Below are 14,941 nucleotides of genomic sequence, written 5' to 3' on the forward strand. Positions count from 1 at the left end.
TCTTCCCTCCTTCCCCCAGGAAAAAAGTAGAGATTTTTTCTAAGTCTTCCCAGTTTTTCCCCTCCTCCCTACCAAATGCCACACTATAGATTGAGATGAATTTGGTGTAAATCCCAGCCCCAGCACATAGTCCTTTGTAACTTTGACTAGGTCATGTCACCTCTCTTGGCCCCAGCTTCATTAATTATAAAATGGGGAAGGTGAACAAGATAATCTCTAGATTGATAACTTTATAATCACTGCCATGACGTCAAACAAGTCATTTTATCTCTCCAGACATCAACTGCCAATTAAGGGGGTTGGACTAGATGGTCTCTAAGGTCCCTTCCAACTTGAAGTCTATGATATAATAATCCCTTTATTCCCATGGCTTATGTATATGGGAGACTAGGCATCTCTTCTAGGAGATCACTTTAACCTATGTCCTTAAGGCTTAAAATGATGCTGTCCATACAAGTTTGGGACAGAGAGAGGGATAGTAAAGAGAATAGATATATATGAACAGGTATGAGTGTGTGTTCCATGGGTGCAAGACTACCACTCCACTTGATGAGACGGAGGACTTTGGGTCTATATCATCAATCGAGGAATATATTGGTTAGTTCTGTCTATTTTTTTCCTTTTCCTTTCCTTTTTTTTTTTGTTAAAAGGGATGACTCTCAGGGTAAGGGAGTGGGAAGGGACATATTAAAAATTGAAGGTGATAGATGAACAAAAGATAACTTTTTAAAAACCCAGTATATGCATTTGTGTCCTTCATATGCATGTGTGTGAGTCTGCATATATTCCCTTACAAGTGAGAGGTGCCTGACCCTCCCTCTCTTCTTTCCATAGGTGGCCAAGAAGGGTTGCAAACACTTGGTGTGTTCCTCAGGTGAGCCCATTCTTCCAATCCTTGATTCTTATTGGGCATCTTAAGAATGAAGGGATGGATAAAAAGTGAGAACCCAGATAGTGTCTACAGAGCTGAAGTTTGGGGTGGGAAGAGATGCCTTAGAGATTCCCCCTTGCTCCTTCAGAGACACAGGATAATAGAACTAGGGAAGGAGAGGTTTATGGATATTTGGACAACAAACTGGGTTTGAGATTGAGGGGAAGAGGTTGTAGAAAGGGACTGAAGATGAAGGGTTTGAATGAGAGACTGGAGGAGACAGATGGAAAAAATACTGAGTTAGGGAGAATTTGAAAAGAGAAGTCTAAGAAAAATTAAAGGAAGATCACAAGGTGAACTTGGGTAAGAGTGGGGAATGGTTTTGATATTCATTTATTATAAACGATTCAAAGCAATCCATAAGCTTTCAATTTCATTCATGAAAAGCTCTATTTAAGCTTTGCTATCATTCCTCTCTCTTATTTGGTTAAATTTTTTTGGAGAAAGGTCTGAAGGAAGAATTTAAGTAGACATCTGAAGAGACAGAGGAGAATAGAATCTCAGAATGGGAAAGCAGAATCATCTCATCACTAGCTAAGGATCCCTTCAACATCATGTTTATCCCTCTTGAAGGCCTCTAGCTAGGGGTACATCACTAACTTCCAAGGAAACCCATATCACTTTGGAGCAACTTTTGTTCTTAGGAAGTTTTTCCTTATGTTGAATTCAAATTTAACCCTCTATAACTTTGTCTCCCCGCTTCTACCTAATTCTGGGGTCGACTAGAATGAATCTAATCCATTAAAGTGTGGAGACTAGATTTATTTTTTGCTTTTTTGTGTGTCCTCAGTGCTAAGAACAGTGCCTAATAGGTCAATGAATAACTTAATAAGTTAATTAATAATACATGTAAAATAATAAAATAATAAAACAATCAATATCTTAATAAATGTTTACTGATTGTTTATTGACTCTTCTACCTGACAGACCTTCAGATATTTGAAAGTGCTATCATCATGCCCCCACCCTACACATTTATTCTTCCTCAGGCTAAGCAATCTCAGTTCCTTAAATTAATTCTCAAATGGGTTCCATTCTATTATTATCACCATCATTGTGGGCTCCCTTTTTCAGTTTGTCAATAGTACCCCAACCAAGAGGAACTAGTATATCTCTCCTGTTTTGGACACTTTGGTTCTCAATGTAGTTTAAGGAAGATTCAAGTAATCAGTTAGAAAGAGGGTTTGATTTCCTCTTCAAACACCCTGACCCTCATAACCTACTCTTTTACCCTACCTCAGACAAATACAAGGGTCATCATACGCTTGATCTTGCCATAACTTATAGATGCTTCCTCCCTATGTTCAGGAATTCTGAAATTCCCTTATCTGATCACAATCTATTGGTATTCTACCCCTCCCTCTGGCTACTTTTTGACTGTATTGGGATTTCTAATTTCTTGAGCCTTCATTCTGTCCCAGGCTAGCATTTTTTTTTTGTTTTTTCAATAGGGTTGAATGACTTGCCCAAGGTCTCACACAGCTAGAGCAGGCTAATATTTCTAAACTAACCACATTCTTCTCCATTCTCCGATTTGACCCCCTCAGTGAACCAGTTTACTTCAACAATAATCTCTTTTCTTGAGTCATTTGCTACCTAATATCACTGATTATGCCTCACCAAGCTTCAACCTTGGATCACTCTTGACATCCACCATTTTGTAGTCATACATGTGGTATTGAATGAAGGTGGAGAAAATCATGCAAGTGTACTGTGTCTCCTATTAGTGTATTTCAAATTTTCTTTAAATTTAACTATAAAATCAACCTGATCCTTACTGCTACTAAGTAATCCTTTTATGTCTATCTAATTAATTCACTATCCCATTCATCATATTTGTTTTCAAATTGATCATGGTTCCTCCTTCCTTTCCCTTGCCTGAAAACCTTGCATCATATTTTACTGAAAAAAAAAACGAGGCCATTACATCTAAACCCTACCTTCTATGAGAAACCTTTCCCTATTCTTATGCCTTCTTTCCTTATCTCCAATTAATCATATGTGTATAAAACTTCTTGGTACAAAATTGTTTGCATGTTGTATCTATATGCTCTTTGAGGGAAGGGATTATCTTTTGTCTTTCTTTGCATCTCCAGAATTTCTCATAGGTTTGATACAAAATAGGTGCTTAATAAATGTTTATCTACTGACTGATTGATAGGAATAAATTGGAAGAGAATTGGGAGAAGGATAAGATAGTACAGAAGGAATTAGGTTCAAACTCTGGTTTGAATTTACTACTTATATAATCTTGGGCAAGTCAAAGTTTCTCTGGGTTTCAGATGCCTTATTTGTAAAATGTAGGAGTTGGATTAAATAATCTCTAAAGTCCGTTATAGCTTGAAATACTGTGATACTTTGATCCCAAAGTGCTGGGTTGATGTGGGGGACTAAACATTGAATTCATATGTGCCCTATAACTCCCTTTTGAAGACATCTCAACTCTTATGCTCACACCTTTTCCAAAAGAGTGTCCTTTATTTATGATAAAGATTGCTCTCCATCCCAAAGACAGAGCTGATGGTGTCTAAATACAGATTGAAGCATTCATTTTTAACTTACACCAAGTAACTTGCTATTGGGGTGTGGGGTGGGAGGAAAGGAGGTAATTTGGAATTTGAGGTTTTGGAAGTAAATGTTGAACCTTGCTTTTGCATGTAGCTGGGGTAAGAACATTTTTTAAAAAAGTGTTCTTCACCAAAATGACTGCTTCCTTCTTGGCCCTCACCTTCTCCCATATTTTCCTTTACTAAGTACATGTAAATGTTAGACTAACTATGCATGATCCCTTACTCTTACTTCCACAGGGGGAAATGCAGGTGTGGCTGCTGCTTATGCTGCCAGGAAACTGGGTATCCCAGCCACCATTGTATTGCCCAAGGGTGCCAACCCAACTCTGCTTCGGAGGCTGGAGAGAGAGGAGGCTGAGGTGCAGATGGTGGGGAAGGTAATGGAAGGCTTTCTGCAGAGCACAGCCCACTTGGAGGTTGGGAGGGCTTGGGGGCAGGTGGGCTCTTTCTTTCTACCTGTTATCTCCTCAAACTTTTCAGTCTTAGAAGTATAATAATGACATTTTATTGGGTCTGAGACCTTATCAGAGTAAACAGCTTCTGTGATGGGCACTTGCTTTACCAAAGCAGAGTGTACCTTCCTTGTAACTGATAGTCTTAGAGAGTTACCTAGGGGTCCTGAGACAGTATAAAACTTGTCCAGGGTCATACAGTCAGTATGTTTCAGAGACAGGAATTAATGGTAGGCCCATTTGAGTGCTATTTCTATCCATGCCTCTCTAAGAATTATAATCACTATAATTAGTGTATTAATAGCCAACTTTCTATACTTGACAGAATACAAAGTGCGATACTTTTATTTTCTCTACTATTGAACTTCATAACAACCGGATCATATTACTATTCTATTGTTATTACTTTAGAGGAACTGATCTTCCCAAGTGACCTCAGGAAAGGCCATGACTTATCCACTGTTAATTCTCTCTCCATTTTGACCAGTCTCTATTCTTCAGGCTACAAATTACCCCAAACATCATCTTGTCCATCCCTCTGCTTCTAGATGGGAGGGCACGTCAATCAGTCCAACCAAATGCATCTTTGTATACCATGTTCTGCACTGTCTTTCTTCAGACCAGGGTCACTTGCCAGGGTCAAGGTCACACAAAAGTTCTGATTAGCAGGATCACATAGACTTCTTTTTTTCTTTTAGGTTTTTGCAAGGCAAATGGGGTTAAGTGGATTGCCCAAGGCCACACGGCTAGGTAATTATTAAGTATCTGAGGCCAGATTTGAACTCAGGTCCTCCTGACTCCAGGGCCGGTGTTCTATCCACTGTACCACCTAGCTGCCCCAGGATCATGTAGACTTCTAAACAGCATCTGAGTAAAAGTGTGACTGTTGAAGTTAGGTGGTATAGGAGTTAGCATCCTGGGCTTGAAATCAGGAAGACCTCAATTCAAATCTTGTCTTAGACATTTTATAGTTGTTTACTTTTCTGGTTCTTCATCTACGATATGAAGGAGTTCCTCAAAATGTCCTCTATCTCTCAATCTATGATCTTTAAATAACTGAACTTCATAAAGCCTCAGTTAATTCACTGAGTTAATAAATTATAGAATAGTAGCCAATCTTCAGTGGTGATAGGAAATTGCTGATCTGAGTCTCCCTTCAAATTTTATAATTACAGTACAAATTTTATAATTTATCAGTACCTTTGTCATCAGATGTAAATCGACACATGTAAAAACAGTAGAGTTTTTCGATTAATTGATGAAAGAACCTGTCAAATTCTTTAAAAATGCTTGAAGAGGGTGAACAAGATAGGAATTCTCTGAATTAGTACACCCATACAAGTCTCCTTGTTCTCTATTGCTTTAGAATTCTTTATCCTCCAATATGTGCTCCTTTTGTTGATCACTTCCAATTTATTCTGTCTTTATCTTGTTTGTACATAGCTGTTGGCACTCCTAGAATCCAGAAACTATTTCTACCTTTTTTTTGTGTCCATCATGTTTAATACATTTGAGACATTTAGCAAATTCTTATTGACTTGAATGTAAGCTCCCTGAGGACAGGAATCAATTCTAAGAAGCTTTGTCAAAGGCTTCACATATATCAGCTTGTTTGAGTCTCATAACCATCTTTAGAGAAAAATCAGACAGATATTGGTAGAAACCAGAAGATTCTGTGGTTTCCTCAGCATTAGGATGTTATTGACTGAGTAGATGAATCCTAGGGAGTTAAATGGATCCCAGAGACTGACTCAGGACAGAGCATCAGAGGGCAGGATCAGAGCCAAGCACAACTCTCTATTTGTTATGCCAGCTTGCCTTTATCCTATTAAATAATTAACTTCTATTGATAATTAATCTATTGGATTAATTAATTAATTCTATTGAAAAAATTTAATATGTAAGGAATAAAGAGTTGTTATTCCCATTTTACAGATAAGGAAATTGAGTTTCAGAAAGTTTAAGTATGTAAGAAAGAATTTAAGCTCATGGTCGCATAGCTGGAAGTTAGCGGAGGGAGGTTTAGAATACCCCTCTCATGACACCATATTTAGTGCTTTTCTCACTATATACTACCATGCCTTCTACTTTGTTTACAGAGCCTTGAATAGGACTGGGTACTGAGTACATGTTGAGTAAATATTAGTTGAGTAAACAAACAATTTGCTGGTTTTAGTAAGGATTGTTCCACCCAATTCTTACTCAAAAAATTGCTGACATTTTTCTCTTGTCCTTTTTTGTTTGCTGTTCAGTAGTTTCAGTAATGTCTGACTTTTCATGATCCTATTTGGGTTTGGGTTTTTTTTTTCTGGGAGGGGGGCAAAGATACTGGAGTGCTTTGCCATTTCCTTCTCTAGTTTATTTTACAGATGAGGAAACTGAATCAGACAGGGTTAAGTGATTTGCCCAGTCATATGGCTAATAAGTACCTTAGGTCAGATATAAACTCAGATCTTCCTGATTCCATGTCCAGCCTTCTATTTTACATTACCCTCCTTTCCCAGTGTCTCTCCCCACTGTCTTTCAGAGCCCACTTTTTTAAAAACAGAAAATAGAAAAGAAGAAAATAAGCCCCAGTTCAGGAAAACTAACACATCAACCAAATCTCACAACTATGTAGTGATCTACACCCATAGTGCTCTTCCTTTACACCAAAGGAGGAAAGTTTACTCTTGTATTTCTTCTTTGAGGTTAATATTTGTCATTATAACTTCATTCAGTTTTGTTGTTATTGCTTTCCTTTATTGTCATTCTTTCAATACTTATTGTGCACCTCGTCTGCCTGACTAGCTTACTTTCCTCTGAGTCAGTTCATAGAAATCTTCTCATATTTCTCTGTATTCTTCATGTTTATTACAGTTAAGTTACATTCATTTCTATTCATATACTGTAGAATGATTTAAAAGTGGAAAAAAAGCAGCTAAACATATTTCCACTTGTTTTTGGCTCTAAGAAAGTCTAGTACAAATGAGGAGAGAAGGGATGAGAAGAAGCAGATTTGAGGCACAGTCTGAATAACAATGTCTATTGACCATAGGAATATTTAAGTGACTTTAACCATTGACTCTCAACCTGGCCCCAATGTCTTTCTTAAGATTTTTAGAGTCTGAATCCCTGACTCAGACATTACTTCTCCTTCCCTCCTTCCTATATCCCATTAGTCCTGATGATATGATCAAGTTATGTGATGACAATCCCTGATTACTCCATATATTTTTCCTCTCTCATTGTCTTAAATTCTTAATAAGTACCTTTTAATTCATTGATTCCTTCTGTCTATTTTCCTCTAGATATGGGATGATGCCAATATGAAGGCCCAGGAGTTGGTCAAAATGAATGGTTGGGTCAATGTTCACCCATTTGACCACCCACTGATCTGGTGACTATGGGTCCCTTCCCCTCTCCCACCTTTGTCCCTTGAATCTCCAACATTCAGGTCATATGGATTTATGGTCAACTCTCATTAGAAATCGATTCACTACTCTTCAGATTATCCGTGGAGGTTCAGATCCTTTTCCCCTTTCTTTTTCTCTGTACAATTTGACTGTGGGCTTCCAATATTAGAATTGTCCCAGTATGGGGGAATTGGGCCAGTAACTTAGGCATCACAGCACCAGGTTATGTTTCTATGAAAGACTAAGTACACTAAGGAGGGTCCTGGGTTAGGATCTGTAAAACTTGGGTTCTTAGTTCTGACTGACAAGCTGCATGTGACCATAAATGTGGCCCTTGGGACTGGATGGATCTCACTCAGTTTTCCTCTTGTAAAAAAAGGAGGGATGGCTAGAGTCCCCCCATTAAGGTTCCATATTCTAAACTTCTCAGCCCTAGAATTCTAGAATTCTATGTTTATCATCATCATTAATATCACTCTAAAATTTGTAAAGTGATTTACAAGCATTATCTCATTTGATTCTCACAACAAACCTCAGAGATAGGTGCCTTTCTAATCTCTATTAAATTGTAAGTTCCTTGAGGGCAGGGGCTGTCTTTCCATTTTTAGTATGTACATCCCCCCAGAGCATTATGTCTTCCATAATGCCTGGCAACAAATAGTAGCTGCTTACAATATGTGCTTAGTGAAGCAAAGGTGCTTCATAAATTTTATTGACTAATAGATTCTTAGGATTGTCTTTAATCAAGCACAGAGTAGGTGCTTCATAAATTTTTATTGATTGATTTTTTTTAGATGTGGAAACTGACAGTGATTTGCTTAGATCCACAAAGGTAGTAAATGTTTGAGGTAGGATTTGAACTTAGGTCTTCCTTACTCCATCAGATATGTCCTTGGTGGTGGTAGTGGTGGTAACGGTGGTGGTGGTGGTGGTGGTGATGGGGGCTTTTTATCCCCTTGTTCTTATTTCTAGGAAAGGCCATGGCAGCATAATTCATGAACTGAAGGATTCATTGGGTACCCCTCCTGGTGCCATCATCCTCTCTGTAGGGGGTGGAGGCCTCTTGGCTGGTGTTGTATCAGGCATGAAGGAGGTGGGCTGGCAGGATGTGCCCATCATCGCCATGGAGACCCGAGGGGCTGACTGCTTTAACCAAGCCATCCAGGCTAAGAGACTTGTCACCTTGCCTGACATTACCAGGTGGGCTTGCCAGTGGTATGAGAAAAGAGCTATATATTGGATGTCCCTGTTGAGGTGTCATTTGGAAGGCTGTGGGGGGTGGGTGAGTGGAAATGAGGTAATGGGGGTAAAGGGAACCATAGTATAGTGAATAAAACACTAGATGGTCTTTGAGATCCTTCCCAGTTTTAGATCCTTTAGCATAACTATAGATGTATACATGTAAAACGACAATAAAGGAGTTGACTTAGTTGATGTCTAAGGTCTCTTCAAAGTATCACAGTAGTGGGACCTCAGAAACCATCCAGTTCAATCCTCTCATTTTACAACTGAGGGCTAGATGGTTAAAGGGATTTACCTTGGGGGTGGCTAGTTGGCACAGTGGATAGAGCACCGGCCCTGGAGTCAGGAGTACCTGAGTTCAAATCTGACTTCAGACACTTAATAATTACCTAGCTGTGTGGCCTTGGTCAAGTCACTTAACCCCATTGTCTTGCAAAAAAATAAAAAGGATTTACTTCAAGTCACACAGCTAATAAAAGTATCAAACCACTCCCTCAATCTCTCCAAATCCTTTCCTTGGTCTCCAAACACAATAACTTTCTTTTTTTTTTTTAGCAAAGTTTTTAAAAAATTTTCTTTATATTTACACATTACTAAAATATTTTTGTTTAAGAGTAAACATGATATTCCTCCCCCACAAAAATATAAAACCATATGAGAAATAAAGTAAGAGAAAGGGGCAGCTAGGTGGCGTAGTGGATAAAGCACCCGCCTTGGAGTCAGGAGTACCTGGGTTCAAATCTGACCTCAGACACCTAATAATTACCTAGCTGTGTGGCCTTGGGCAAGCCACTTAACTCCATTTGCCTTGCAAAAACCTAAAAAAAAATAAAGTAAGAGAAAGAGAAAAAATGTGTTTCATTCTGTGTTCTGATACCATCAGCTCTGTCTCTGGAGTGGAGCACATTCTATCATAAGTCCATCACAGAAGTTACTTCCATATTTTTCCACAGTTGCTGTTGCTGATTGCAATTCCCTCCATCCATTCCTCTCTACTACCATCTATTAACTTTTCTCTTTCCTTTCACTCTGTCTCTTTTCAAAAAAATGTGCTGTGGGACAGCCAAGGTACAGCAGACAGAGCACTGGCCCTGGGGCCAAGAGGCCTCAAGCCTACATCCCATCACAGAGACCCAGCAACCACCTGACTCCGTGGTCCCAGACAGACCACCCAATCTCACCACCTTGAAAAAAGTAAAAAAGAAAATGTGTTATATCTGCCTATCCTCTCCTATGATCTACCCTCTTCTCTATCACCCACATCCCCCCTCCCCTCCCCCTGTACCCCTTCTCTCCTTTTTTCCTAGATGTCTGTACCCTATTGAGTGTGTATGCTATTTCCTCTCTGAGCCGTTTCTGATAAGAATGAAGGTCCCTTCATTTCCCCTCACTTTTCCCCCTTCCATACCATTGCAAAAGCTACATGAAATATCTTTTATATGAAACATCTTAGCCTATTCTATCTCTCCTTTCTCTTACTCCCAGTACATTTCCCTTCCACACATTGACTCCATTTTTACAATATATTATATCTTCAAATTCAGTTCTCTCCTGTACCTCATCTATAAAACTTCCTTCTCCCTGCTCTATTAAATGAGAAGGTTCATATGAGTATTATCAGGATGATATTTCTATGCTGGAATACACACAGTTCATCATCATTAAGTCCCTCATAATTTACCCATCTCATTCACCCTCTCTATGCCTCACCTGAGTCCTGTACTTGAAGATCAAACTTTCAGTTCAGTTTTGGTCATTTCAACAGGAACACCTGAAATTCTCCTGTTTCATTGAAAGTTCATCTTTTCTCCTGGAAGAGGATGTTCAATTTTGATGGGTAGTTGATTCTTGGTTGCATTCCAAGCTCTTTTGCCTTCCTTATATTCCAAGACCTACAAGCCCTTAATGTAGTTGCTGCTAAACCCTGTGTGATCCTGATTGCAGATCCATGATATTTGAATTGTGTCCTTCTGTCTATTTGTAATATTTTCTCCTTGACTTGTGTAGTTCTGGAACTTGGCTATAATATTCTTAGGGGTCGTTTGTTTTTTTTTTTTGGATCTCTTTTCAGGGAAAATTGGTGGATTCTCTCAATTTCTATTTTACCCTCTGCTTCTGGGATATCAGGGTGATTTTCCTGTAGAAATTCTTTAAAAAATGAGGTCAAGGCCCTTTTCCTGATCATGACTTTCAGGTAGCCCAATAATTTTTAAGTTATCTTTTTTGGATCTGTTTTCCAGATCAGTTGTTTTTTTCAATGAGATATTTCATATTTTCTTCTAGTTTTTCATTCTTTTGATGTTGAATTATTGTGCCTTGATTTCTCATAGTCATCAGCTTCCTTTAGCTCCATTCTACATCTGAAGGATTTGTTTTCCTCAGAGAGCTTTCTTATCTCTTTTTCCATCTGGCCAATTTTGCTTTTTAAAGCATTCTTTCCCTCAATAATTTTTTTGAACTGTTTTATCCATTTGACCTAAGCTGGTTTTTAACATGTTATTTTCTTCAGCAATTTTTTGGATTTCCTTGACTAAGCTGCTGACTTTGTTTTCATGTTTTTCTTGCATCTCTCTCATTTCATTTCCCAATTTGTCTTCTATCTCCATTACTTGATTTTCAAAATCTTTTTTGAACTCTGTTATAGCTTGAGCCCAACTTCTATGTTTCTTGGAGTCTTTAGATGCAGAAGCTTGGATTTTCTCATCTTCTGATTGTGTGGTTTGACCTTCCATGGGACCAAAGTAATTGTCTATGGTCAGGTTCCTTTTTTTTCCTGCTTACTCATTTCCCCAATGCCTGGTTTGGGGGTACTTCCTGAGCTGCTGAGTATTATTTGGACACCCCTGTAAGAACCTCAGTATGTGAAGCTCTGACTGCTCTCCTGGTCTGTTGAATGGCCACAAGCACATCCCTCTGCCCTGAGGCTGTGAGGGAGGGTCCCTGGGGGGTCCAGATTGTGATCAGGGTCTAAATATGGTTAAATCTCCAGAGTCCTGTTCCAGGGACACAGGACAGACCTCAGCAATTTCCCTTCACTTCCTTACCTTCTGTGGGCTAAGAGCTCAGGGAGCAGCTGCAGGGAGACTGCTGCTGGGTGGCTCCATGGACCTGCTTCCATTTCCTGGGATTTGGGCTGCCCTGAGGGCAGTGGCCATGCTGTGGATGGTGACACTGATCTGGGCTTCATGCTTGCTCTGGCACAGGTGTCCCTGCTGATCTTCCAAGTTGTACTTGGTGTTCCCTGGGGTGACAGGTCAGGAAACTGCTTCTGCTGCCAGGAACCAGGGCTCTCAGGGGCTCAGGCTCCCTGGGGCTATTCCCAGAAAGCTGAAGTTCATTTGCTCTGGTGTTGCCATCCCTCTGACCCAGTGGAACAGAGCCTTCCCACTATTTCCCAGGTTACCTTGGGCTGGAGAATTGCCTCACTGGATCTTTCTATGAGTTCTGTCTCTCAAAAATTTAGTTAAAATCATAATTTTAAGGTTTTTTGAAATATTTTGGAGAGAGCACCCTAAGAGAGGCTCTTCTCCTGCCACCATCTTGGCTCCACCCCACAATTACTTTCTCCTGTTGCCAATTTTTGATGATTTGTGATCTGTGTCTTTTTCACACAGTTGATTTCTTCAGGATCTCCCATTAAAATTTGTTTTTCTCCTCCTAGCCTAGCAAAATGTCTGGGTGCCAAGACAGTGGCTTCCCGGGCACTGGAGTGTATCCATGAGTGCCAGATCATCTCGGAGGTGGTAAGCGATGAGGAAGCCATACAAGCCATTGAACGTTTCCTTGGTGAGTGTAGTAGGAAGGTTTGCCTTCCCTGTAGGCAGACTAGGTGGTTACTCAGGTCTGTGACTTGAGTATAGTCCTCTTATCTCAAAATATTTCCCTGAAATTTCAGCCCAGATCTTATATTTCAATATTATCACTTGAACTTGGGTTTGGCCTTCTTTCCTTTTCCAATCTTGTCTTTTATATCTCAGCAGGGTTGAGTCCTCCAGTCTTTCCAGGAAATAATAATAGCTAGCTAGCATCAATTGTATTGTACAAACATTATCTCCTTTGATTCTTGCAACCTTTCTGTTCTGGGAGGCAGATCCTTATTATCCTCATTTTCCAGATGAGGAAACTGAATTCAACAGAGGTTAAGTGACTTGTTCAAAATCTCACAACCACAGTAGATTTTTAAAGTCACCACCTAGCTATAAGCATGGGCCATGGCATAAGGAACTATTGAGGACTCAATGGAACACAGTGGTACTTTGGACTGAGTCTTGACTGGCTCTCTGTATCTCACTCTTCTCTCTTCCTGCACCCCTGACTGTGTCCTCCCTGCCTGCCACAGATGATGAAAGGATGCTGGTAGAACCAGCCTGTGGGGCAGCACTAGCTGGCATCTATTCAGGCTGCTTGGGCCAGCTCCAGGCTGAGGGCCACCTCAGCCCCAACTTGGGCTCCATCGTGGTCATCGTTTGTGGTGGGAACAGCATTGATCAAGCTGAATTGAAATCCCTCCGAGCTCAGCTGGGGAGGAGCTGAGTAGTTGGGTAAGTAAGCCAGACTGGGGGAGGGCAGGAATGGGGTATTGGGGGGAGGGGGAGGTAGCCTTGAGAGGCCTGAGAAATGCTGTTCTCCTTTCAGGATTAAACTCTCCATTGTACACTTTGGCACTCTCTGCAAGTATCCCTGGAGAAAGTGACATTTGTAGCCTTGTCCTCCTGGAAGCCTTCCCTGCTCACTCAAATCCACCATATTTCTCTCTTGTCTAACTGTTTTCTTCTTTGTCTCCCCAACTAGACTGCAAGCTGGCGGGTACCTTATATTTTTTGCCCTAACCCTCTCAATCCAATCTCCCAACAATAATACAGGGTGGGATCATAGCCAATACTCAATAAAAATTTCATTGTTTGAATTGAGTCCATAGAATCTCTAAACCTCACCACTGGAAAGGATCTTAGAAATCAACAGGTCCAACTAATTCATTTTATAGAGGAAAAAAGTGAGTCCTTTCCTTTTATATATCTAATAAAGTGTTTTAGTTATTCAATCATTTCAGTTGTGTCTGACTCTTCATGATCCCATTTGGAGATTTCTTGACTGAGATACTGAAATGGTTTGCTATTTCCTTCTTTGGCTCATTTTACAGATGAGTAAACCGAGGCAACAGGGTTAAGTGACTTATCCAGGGTCACATAGCTCCTAAGTATCTGAGTCTAGATTTGAACTCAAGAAGCTGAGGCTTCCTGACTCCAGGGCCAGCTCTCTATCCACTGCATCATTTACCTGCCCTCACCCAATAAAGTATATCCTTTCAAGTCTGACATTCAGTTACAACCTCAATAACTCCCATTTCTTATATTAGTCTTTTGGTAAAACTGGATTAGTCTCCCCCCCACCCCATTCTTGTCTGTATTTCTCCCATCTCTAGGCATTTGCTTTCATCAGCCTACACTTCTAGAGTTGACCCCCTCATCCTTGTCTGTGGAAGTTTCCATTTTTCTTCTCTGTCTAGTTCACATAGCACCTCCCTTCATGAATATGGGATTGAAACAATTTACACTTAAACTCTCACATTTCTCTTTTTCTTTCCCCTTTATCTTACTCTTCCTTGTATTAGAGCATCATAGTTTTTAGCTGTAAAAGCCTTTTGTGATTATTTGTTCCAAAGATCCTATGTACTCATGAGAAAACTTGTAGAGGGGAGGTGTTCTGCACAGGTGAACCCCTGAATCCAAATACTACTCTCTTTACATCACTCTGAGATTATACCTTATGGGGACTTCTGGAAGGAATCTGGAGAAGAGAAGACTCAGGAGTGATGTGATAACTGGCTTCAAGTTTCAGAAGAACTGGAAGCACTGGAGTAGACTGGTTCTCTTTGGTTCCAAAAGACAGAACCAGGAATACCAGATTCTTGGCACATAATGGGTACTTGATAAAAATCTTGCTTTTTTGATAAACAAAAGTATAAAGAATTCAGGTTTAGATTGATTTCAGGGAAAAAAATCAAGCTTTCTAACAAATGAAAGCTGGGATGTGGAATGGGCTGCTTCTAGAGGCAGTGGGTTATCCCTCTTTGGAGATCTTTAAGCAGAGATTAGATGATCACTTGCTATGTAGTAGGTGATAAATAATTGTGGGCTCATTGGCTAATTATTGGATGTCTTTTAGAGGGAAGTCCTTTTTTACTTTTGGTTGGACTAGTTGCTCTTGGAAGAAGAAGAGAGGGTTCCCCTTCTTGGAGATCTTTTTTCTTTTTAGATTTTTTTTTGCAAGGCAATGGGGTTAAGTGGCTTGCTCAAGGCCACACAACTAGGTCATTATTAATTGTCTGAGGCCAGATTTGAACTCAGGTTC

At 39.9% G+C, this 14,941-nt stretch overlaps 1 protein-coding gene across 8 annotated transcripts in view; it reads left to right on the forward strand.

Annotated features, from left to right (window-relative positions):
• The window catches only part of SDSL (serine dehydratase like), a 31,021-nt gene extending 17,390 nt beyond the window's left edge, over window positions 1–13,631 (forward strand). For all 8 annotated transcript variants that reach the window (XM_074205838.1, XM_074205840.1, XM_074205837.1 and 5 more), the window contains 7 exons: window positions 835–874; window positions 3,739–3,878; window positions 7,244–7,332; window positions 8,321–8,548; window positions 12,252–12,376; window positions 12,930–13,131; window positions 13,226–13,631. In XM_074205838.1, the coding sequence (XP_074061939.1) occupies window positions 835–874; window positions 3,739–3,878; window positions 7,244–7,332; window positions 8,321–8,548; window positions 12,252–12,376; window positions 12,930–13,123 (816 nt within the window). In that variant the 3' untranslated portion in view covers window positions 13,124–13,131; window positions 13,226–13,631. The remainder of the gene's footprint in view (window positions 1–834; window positions 875–3,738; window positions 3,879–7,243; window positions 7,333–8,320; window positions 8,549–12,251; window positions 12,377–12,929; window positions 13,132–13,225) is intronic.
• The last annotated feature ends 1,310 nt before the right edge of the window (window positions 13,632–14,941 follow it).

This window comes from Macrotis lagotis, chromosome X (genome assembly GCF_037893015.1).
Source record: "Macrotis lagotis isolate mMagLag1 chromosome X, bilby.v1.9.chrom.fasta, whole genome shotgun sequence".
In the NCBI taxonomy this organism is placed as follows: Eukaryota; Metazoa; Chordata; class Mammalia; order Peramelemorphia; family Peramelidae; genus Macrotis; species Macrotis lagotis.